This window comes from Berghia stephanieae, chromosome 2, assembly GCF_034508935.2.
Source record: "Berghia stephanieae isolate SIO BIC M18660-M18661 chromosome 2, UCSD_Bste_1.3, whole genome shotgun sequence".
NCBI lineage: Eukaryota > Metazoa > Mollusca > Gastropoda > Nudibranchia > Aeolidiidae > Berghia > Berghia stephanieae.
The window spans coordinates 34,128,078-34,138,077 of NC_088361.1; the positions used below are offsets into that span (position 1 = coordinate 34,128,078).

A 10,000-nucleotide genomic window follows, 5' to 3' on the forward strand; every position below is an offset into this window, starting at 1 on the left:
CATTGTAAAGGACTTTTAGCACATTTAGCGTATAATATTGCACCATAAAATTAACGTTTTCTCTCACTATTTCGACGTCTGTTCTTCTCACACCTGGATGCCACACGCCCCACACGAGGCTGGCAGATCAGGGCATTTTATTGTTTATATTTGATGCTTCTATTCCATCATTTGGCCCTCATTGATAAGCCTCACCTTTATGAAATGGCCCTGCTGTTTACTGCCGGTAAAAATAACACAATGCTGTATGTATGACGTAAACAGTTTAACTCTCTCCTTACCCGCTGTAGGAAAATCGTCACTTTCGTTACGATAAAACCATCTTTTTAAAGATTTCGAGTTGTTTTATAATTATCTATGTCACAAAATTTGAAGAAAGATCTTTGTAATATTTACATAAAGGTGCTGCCGTTTTGTAAAACTTGTTTTGCTCAACAAAATTGTTTATCGTATTAAACAGAAATGCATATATATATATACAACTTTTTAAAAAAAGAAAAAAATACCAAACACGGATCGTTTCGGGCTCAAAACCCTTCTTCAGCCAACAACGTTAATGTATTTATGTTTTCATTGTTTTTTTGTTTGTTTGTTTTTTTTTTGTTTTTTTTTTTTTGTTGTTGTTGGTTGCTGTTAAAGAAGAGTTTTGAGCCCGAAATGTTCCGTGTTTGGCATTTGTTTCTTTTTTGATTTTATATTAATTTTTGTTTGTAACTTTATACAGTCCACAGCCTAGCAGCTTAGGTATCACATTGACTTATATATGGTATGTGATTATTACTTTAAAATTTGAGTTTAAAAATTCAATTTCACTGGTGGGCCCGGAATGGCATTTCAGTAAAAAAAATAAATTGAAAATGGTCGGTATTGAGAGAGTTGATAAGCTACTCTGTCATAATCTAACACAACACATTTATCTCTTATGTTTGGCATTGGCGTGACGGGGCTGTCTGTGGTCAAGAATTAATTCGAGGTAAATCTATGAACCTTAAATACGTTCTGGGCAGGAATAGTGGTTTTGACAGGATATTTGTATTGATTTCAAGAAGATATTGATTAAACAATATATATATATATATATATATATATATATATATATATATATATATATATATATATATATATATATATATATATATATATATAGAATAATGCAAATTTTCACTCATATTTTTTTGGCCGAGACGACTCGTTTCTGTGTTTTTTACACTTCTTCCATTTTTTGCTTCCAAGTCGATGTTGTGTTTGTGGTTTGCGGGGGCTTTTTTGTAGTGTTGAGTGATGCTGTTTCGGATGAGTTTGTTGTAGGTGTTGGTGTCGAGCTCGTAGATGTTGTTCGTCTTGTCTGCTGGTATGAACAGGTTTTTTGATCTCTTGATTTCTTTCACGTCTTTGGCGAGGGTGCTTTGGAATTTGGAGTTGGTTTTTTTGAAGTTAATGGTAGGAATTAGGTCGAATAAGTCATATTCGAAAGCATTTAGGTCTTTGTGGGGAGGTGGGTAGTTTGCTGTGTTGAATCCGAAATTTTCTTTTGTTGTTGGGTCGTCATTTTCCTCGTTTTTGTCGAAGTGGAATACGTATTTAAAAATTTGACCAGAAAACCCGTCCTCCGAATATCAATCGATCTAAATGACCCTCATCTTGTTAAAACCTCTCTCAAACCTGGGAAGTTAATTTTTTTTTTCAAGGCCTAAGAACCTTTTGAAGCTGCGATTTATGGGATGTGGAGGGGGGGGGGGGGGGGGGGAGGAATGGCCTGTCGATAATGCCATCCTGGAATCTTTGCTCCTTCCAGGGGTTCCACCAATCAATGCTTACCGTAATCATGACTATCTGTGTGTCCTGATGCCGGTGGTCATTGTCCTGCCTGGAGTTACTGACGTCGCGTGCTCTGACAAAACACCTTTCTCCTATTTTTTGTTGTGAAAATTTGTTTTCGCTTTAAATGCACTCCGATTCGGTGTTGTGTCAAGATGAACCAGATTCCAGAAATTTTTTTTTTTTGTTTTTTGTTTTTTGGTATTAAAATTACTAGAAATGTAACATTTTATTTTTTTGTAACTTTGATAGGTTAGATTATTATGGCCTGCTCATTCCTCTCAACAAAACGTGATTAATATGTCATAGTATACATTCAGTTTTCAGTATGTATTTAAACAAGCTCGGTATAATACTGTTTTCTGGTAGCAGGTTGCCTGTTATTATTATTATTATATTATTATTATTATTATTATTATTATTATTATTATTATTATTATTATTATTATTATTATTATTATTATTATTATTATTATTAATATTATTATTATTATTAATATTATTATTATTATTATTATTATTATTATTATTATTATTATTATTATTATTATTATTATTATTATTATTATTATTATTATTATTACTAATATTATTATTATTATTATTATTATTATTATTATTATTATTATTATTATTATTATTATTATTATTATTTTCATCATCATCATCATCATCATCATCATTATTATTATTATTATTATTACTATTATTATTATTATTATTATTATTATTATTATTATTATTATCATCCTCATTATTATCATTATTATTATTATTATTATTATTATTATTATTATTATTATTATTATTATTATTATTATTATTATTATTATTATTATTATTATTTATTATTATTATTATTATTATTATTATTATTATTGTTGTTGTTGTTGATATTATTATTGATAAGATAAGATGACACCCAACTTTTCAAATTGTCTTTAAGCCTAAGACTTGAAAGAAGTGTCAGATTTTCGATCCACCCACTTCGAAGCGGTTTCATTATCTCGGGGTATTAGTTAATTAGGTTGAATTGTTAGTCAAATTATGACATGTGGGTGACTTGCCTACAGTTACGAGAAATTCCTAGAATTACGAAAATTTGACTCCAATTTCAGAACGTCACGAGCATCTGTATGTCATTAAAACTCAGGAAAATTGAAAGAAGATTCCAGAATAACAGTAGTCCTTCAGAGCCATTCGGCCCATAGAGCCGGAGTTTATTCCGGTTTCTTTCGTGTGAAACGGGCAATAGCATTTGATTGCTATCCTTTGGATTGGACGATTGTTTATCGCAAAGTGCTTTCCGCCAAATCTAACACAAGCTACCCATTCACTGCTGGGTGGAAGTGGATAAGTGGAGGGGGGGGGGGGGGGCAGAATCTTTTTTGGATGCACCCGGGATTGATCTCGGTCTCTTTGCGTGTGAAGCGATTGCTCTACCGATAGCTCACTATCGGGACCCCCAGATGCCAGAGAACATAATCTTAACGGTTTTGGAGTGTTGTTTAATCATTGTGAGGGTAAATTGTTGATTTTTGAAGTTAATTATCGCGAAAACCTTGTTTTTTCTCTTAAAAATTACGAATTTTTCAGTTTTTAAGCAGGCAGATGTCTGAAGATGTGTTTCCTGAAAATGACAAGAACTAGAGTCTCACATTTCTCGTCATTTTAACGTCAAAATTAGTTTTTCGCATCATTTCCATCCCGAGAAATTACCGCTTTGAGGCTATAGGTCGGATTTTAGAGTTTTTTGTTTGAACAATTTGGACTTATGTCCAACATTGTTTTTAAAAAAGTGTTTTGTCCTTGTAGGGCAGTGTAATGACTAGTTCATCCAGTCGACTTTTAAATCAGAATAAACTAGAAATAGAAACCAGGTCTATTTTTGACTCTGTCCTCATCGTCGTATGGAAATAGAATGGGGACGAGACAACCTGTGTACCGATCGATAAGAAGTCGACAGATTTCCAAAGTGACTTTCTCGGTTCATTTAAAAATAATGTAGCCTGTCATTTCCCGTACAATTTCTTTTTATTTCTAACTCTGAATTTATTTTACGTTCATCGGATATTTTTTTTTTTTTTGTAACGAGGGAGGGGGAGGGGGATTAATTGAGAATCGATCTATCTGTCCGGCTTTTTTACCTTTTTTTATCTGCCTGTCTATTCATTTGTTTATCTATCTGCCTGCTTGTCTGCCAATATGTCTGTTTGCCTGTCAGTCTATCTATCTATTTATCTACGTATCTATGTATGTATGTATGTATGTATGTTTGTATGTATGTCTGTATGTATGTATGTATGTATGTATGTTTGTATGTATGTTTGTATGTATGTATGTATGTATGTATGTATGTATGTATGTATGTATGTATGTATGTATGTATGTATGTATGTATGTATGTATGTATGTATGTTTTGTCAATGTGTGTGCGTGTGTGTGTGTGTGTGTGAGTTCCTTTGGCATTAACGATACAAATTATGCTGAGTTCATTAATTAAAGGAAATGAAACGACCCGACAAGTTGGACGGCACACAGATGTGAATGGCGCTAAATCAATAACAATTAACAAACTCCTGACGCTAATGAGCGATTTAATGAATTGCCGTTCTTGTGAGATTTAGTATTATTGACAGACTATTTATGAACGGATAATTGTAGACCAAGTTAAGGTTGTATGTTTCTTTCACAAATTTCCTTTCTTAAAGTTGTATTTTGTATTAACTACCGGGCATGCTCTTTAGGAATGTGCATTTTACATTAAAGCAAGCTTAAGTAAGCATTTAATAGGTATCACCAAGCTCTTCCCTTTATGAGTTTATGCATATGGATCCTTTTGCAAGTGCTTAGGCCAACGGGCCTCATTTTTTTGTCCCTATATTTTTTTTCCAATCTATGTATTCATCTCCATCGAATAAAGATGTAAGTCATGATAATCCACACATTCACGCAAACAAACAAACACACACACACACACACACATACAATATATATATATATATATATATATATATATATATATATATATATATATATATAACCATATATATATATAACCATATATATTTATATATATATATATATATATATATATATATATATATATATATATGCGTTTAATAAAAAAAAAAATTCATATTATCCACCAGCCAAATATAACGCAGAAACACACAAAACTATGTGTAAGCTTGAACGTTTATAGTCTGATAGATAGAATTTAGTGAGAGCTACTCATAAAAAGGGCTGGCTAAAACAGTAACAAAGAGCTGAGTTCCTTTTAAATTGCTTTCCTTTCTGTGATACCGTTGAATGGATATGAGCATTTAATTTGTTTCCAAACGACATTCATCACATTTAATCATTTAGACTAACAGGTAATCCGTAATGACTCGAATCATTGCTAATTTATAATCACTTGGTATTTCGTTATCATTGGGGAACCAGGACAAAAATCTCTTCCTTCATTTTCATCAGGCTTCAGTGATTGTGTTTTCAATAATAGAGAAAACTTGAAACACATCGAGTAAAACGACTCTGTCAAAGAATTTCGACTTTTAAAAAATTGTCTATTAAGTATTCCGTTTCATATGGAATAAGAATAAATACGCATGCGCGAAGCTGTCTACCAAAAAATATTCAATAAGTCGACGTCATTCCGAGTATTCGGTATTTGTTGCCTAGGCAATATTGTGACTCCGATAAAACCTCAGATTGACATTTGAAGGCTTTTAGTTAGGATTTCTGATACGTCAATGCTGTGATTACATGTTATCCACCAAAGGGACGTACTTATCAACTAATACGAAAACGTCATAATAAGGTATTCCTCAAATTGTAATGAGCTGATCATATCGTGATATAATTTATATGAAACGTCTTACATCTTACGGCGTGTGTTGCGAAAAATATTCAATTCTACTCTCACCTCAACGGTAAATATAAATGAGGCGAGAAATGACTTTGGCATCTCACCAAATCTTTGTGAAGGTTTACAATTACAGTTTATACACATGATTAGGTTATTTTCGTTCTTAGTTGTTATTTATTTATTCCCATCTGCTTTCACACTTGCCATCACCTTGGTTCTGATGTGAAGTGTAAATTATGCAGTTCCACTCTGAACAAAACCATTTTGCCCTTTTGACCAGAGACCTTTTACTTTGCATGGTGCAAGAATATAAAAACTGAGACAAAGTATGGTGCTGTGTCACTACGAAGCAGAAATTATAAAAAAAAAAACAAAAACATTCGAATATTTACAGGTATCAATTATAAGACATCATGCTAGTACCTGCCAAGTTTAATTAAAATCATCAATTAAAGAAACTGTGCCCGTTATACCAGAATCTTATACACATCACGATATCGAAAAATTTCGAAAACTTGCGTCTTGTTATTAGCAGTGTGATGTGACTGGTCTCGAAAGTTGCCCCGCCTTGTTGAAAAACAAATGGCCGATCAGGATGTAATCTGGAATATTTTTTTACTTGTAACAATGTTACAGAATTTTCAATAATATAGATAGAACGAAGATGACGTCACTCAGGTCTTTGTTATTTTATTTTTTATTTTTTGCCATCCATGTTTGTGAACAATTCTCACTAAGCTGTATTAACCAGACTGAAACGTTCAAGGTTACATATAGTTTTGTGTGTTGGTCCGTTATACTTCCCGATCGCAATGTTGTGAGCTTCTTAGCCAAGCGCACACTATCTAATCTGTAGATCAGAAATCACATTATTATTATTATTATTATTATTATTATTATTATTATTATTATTATTATTATTATTATTATTATTATTATTATTATTAAGATAAACGGCTACCAAAGAGTCCTGACTTGAATCCATTTGACTACAGCATTTGATCGTTGGTGTCCAACACGGTCTGTATAAGTCGGAAGTTTGACACAGAATCCGAGTTTTAAAAGAGCCAATTCAAAATTCATGGGATTACATCACTATTCAAGACATTAGAAAATCAACTGGAGCACGGGGAAAAGACTACCTATAGTTGACATGGAGAAAAATGGGAGATAGGTAGGTGACCTCGAAATTTGAGAATTGCTTCCCAAATCTTCGATATGGCAAAAATACTTTACGTGCCTCTATTAAAACAACCGTAGAGTTCACATTATAAAATAAATTGTCTTGAAAAGTTTGGACAGAAATTTCAATAAATGGGTTTGATTGTTGTAAAATTTCAGACTTGCACCATTTTCATTTCTTCATTTCAGACGGGGTTGGGGGGGGGGGGGGGGGGGGGGGGCTACAAGTTTCTAAACTTTTCCAGTTTTGTTTTCTCGCGGACGATGTATCTTAGAATTTAGACGACCTCATCTAGTAGAAAGTCTTTAACTTATGAGACTCATGATAAAACAGAGACTACAAAATAAGTCTCGATGTTTTAAAGCGTAGGCAAATATAAAGTCATCTCAATCTGTTGATATTTGAAACGAAGTTTTCTGTACAAAATGAAAAAAAGTAAGTTTTATAGTACCTATATATGGCGCAATAACCTGTGTAATAAGTACAGCTAACAGTGAATCAATGAATACGCTGATATGACTGACCTAAAAGCGTTGTAACCGACGTTTACCTATTTGCAGGTCTGATAACCCAACTTGTTATGGGCCCATTGTAGCACTGGAAATACTCTTAGACCAAAGCAAAATATTGTCCATTACAGGATTGCTAAAACAGGCCCATAATTGTGTTTGGTTGTCAGACCTGCTAATATATGCACATGTGTTATAAAGCATTAAATCTTTTAAAAAAGAAACAATCAGTAATCAATAAATTCGTAATTTTTAAGTTCAGAAATTTCACTCACTGCTCGACGCTACCTTTTTCGTTTTACAGTTGTACGTTGACACAACACATTTTGAAGATATTGGCAAGGAATGTTTTACTTCAAATATTGAATGATTGAATAAGAAGTCCTTCAACTTGTCAAAAAGTCACAAACTTTACACTTTTTGAGGCCTTTGAAAAGTTGAATGTTGCCTTTATTGATTGATATTTGAAGTCAACCATTTCTGAACAATTAAAAAGTGCTATATTGGTGTTTAGGCATTTATTTGCGATTGCATAAATCTTTTTTTTTTCTCTCATAAACTTGACAATAAAATGCCTTGAATATTTAATACCTCAAAAGGATTTTATATTGCCACGGCTCAATGATGACATTGTGATGCTTTCTGTATTTTGATGGGTGCTTTCATTCAATTAATGTCTTTTGTTTTAATCTAACGAACAAAATAAAAATATAATAAACACACACACACACAAAACTCACAGACACATGCACTCACAAAACAACAACAATAACAAACAAACGAAAACCAAACAAAGCAAGATCAAAAGAACCCCCCCCCCCCCCCCCCCAAAAAAAAAAAAAAAAAATAACAAAAAAAAAACAAAAACAAACAAAATACAAAAACGGAACAAAAAACCCCCACAAAAACAACAGAATAAAAACATCAAAAAAACAAAACAAAACAAAACGCGTTTGTAGTCTTGTTTTAATTAAAGTACAGTTTTCGTATTGCCGGCGATGTTGGCAGGAGCTAGTAAAGAAATTTTATAACAAAATTGAAGAGACAACAAAGGTGGCTGATTGTTTTAGGTTCGAGATGATGATTGAAATATCTTCCATCTCTATCTCCTTCGTTCTTGTTCACATCCTCTCTACTTTTCTCCTACCCCTCCCCCCTTCTATCTCTCTCTCTCTCTCTCTCTCTCTCTCTCTCTCTCTCTCACTCTCTCTTCCCCCCTCTCTCTCCCCGTCCTCTCTCTCCCCCCTCTCTCTCTTCCCACCCTCTCTCTCTCTCTCTCTCTCTCTCTCTCTCTCTCTCTCTCTCGGACCCTCTATCTTCGGCCCGGCTTTTCCCTCCCTCGAACCATTGTTCAGGCACTCCCCATAATTGTCTGATAGATACCGATGGACACCGAAGTATTTTGGGCACAGGAGTAGGGAACAACGGGAACATTGATTGATTGATTTGATTAATCAATGATCTCACACGTTGACTGGTTAACAAGGTACCTTTACCACTCCCTCCCACCAAACACGGGGACTCTTCCATTAATACAACAACAACACACACACACACACAAACACAACATCTCTCTCTCTCTCCCACCCAGAAAGAGAGAAAGAGAGAGAGAGAGAGAGAGAGAGAGAGAGAGAGAGAGAGAGAGAGAGAGAGAGAGAGAGAGAGAGAGCCTGGATGAGTCTTGGAAAATCTAATCATCATCATCACCACCATCATCGTCGTCGTCGTCGTCGTCGTCGTCAACATCTTCATCATCATCATCATCGTCACCGTCATCATCATCGTCGCCATCATCATCATGATGTATACCGCCCCCCCCCCCCCTCCCCCAAGATTTTGACTTCCATTCAAAAGAAACAATCCGGATGTAAAAGTTAAAATCCTGATTTTTAGAAGTCAAATTTAAAACGACATATTAATATTATGCTTTACCGGTACTGGTAATGTGGAGTGGCAGACATAAGTTAAGGGTTTTTGTTTTGCGCCAGTGCCTGCGATTCTATTTTAAATCGATTTCGATATCTTCTACTCAGGTGTGGAAAGCCAACACATGATGAATGTTCCCTGGGAAACGTCAGTCATCCACGAGCTGGACCTGACCTCTACAGAACTCACCCAGCAATGTCTAGAGAACATCCTTCTTCGAATGCCAGGATTCACCTACCTCGGTCTGGGGTACTGCGAGTTCTTTGATGACAAGGTAAAATTGCGGTTTTGTGGCCATTTGGTATGACACTCGCCTTTGGACCCGTGGGTCCCTGGTTCGAGTCCCGCTGTGAATGGCGCAAAGTTGAGTCCTTGAAAAAGGCTCTTTACTCACATACTCTCATTGCGCTCAGGTGTAAAATGAGGACCTGGCCGGTAACAACAACAAAAAATGTAATAGCGCCTAATAGGTGTCATGTCTTGTCCTTATATGTTAAGTGTTGCTGGACTAGAGGTTTTCAGATGTATTCATTTTAATCTTATTTATTTATTCATCATCATCATCATCATTATTATTATTATTATTATTATTATTATTATTATTATTATTATTATTATTATTATTATTATTATTATTATTATTATTATTATTATTATTATTATTATTATATTATTACAGGTCCTGGAGAAACT

General features: G+C 34.0%; 1 protein-coding gene across 4 annotated transcripts in view; it reads left to right on the top strand.

Moving 5' to 3' along the window:
• LOC144964764 (uncharacterized) overlaps window positions 1-10,000 on the top strand; it is an 86,534-nt gene that overhangs the window by 67,475 nt on the left and 9,059 nt on the right. For all 4 annotated transcript variants that reach the window (XM_078899357.1, XM_078899359.1, XM_078899361.1 and 1 more), the window contains 2 exons: window positions 9,415-9,581; window positions 9,987-10,000. The exon at window positions 9,987-10,000 is cut by the window's right edge and continues 189 nt beyond it. In XM_078899357.1, the coding sequence (XP_078755483.1) occupies window positions 9,415-9,581; window positions 9,987-10,000 (181 nt within the window). The remainder of the gene's footprint in view (window positions 1-9,414; window positions 9,582-9,986) is intronic.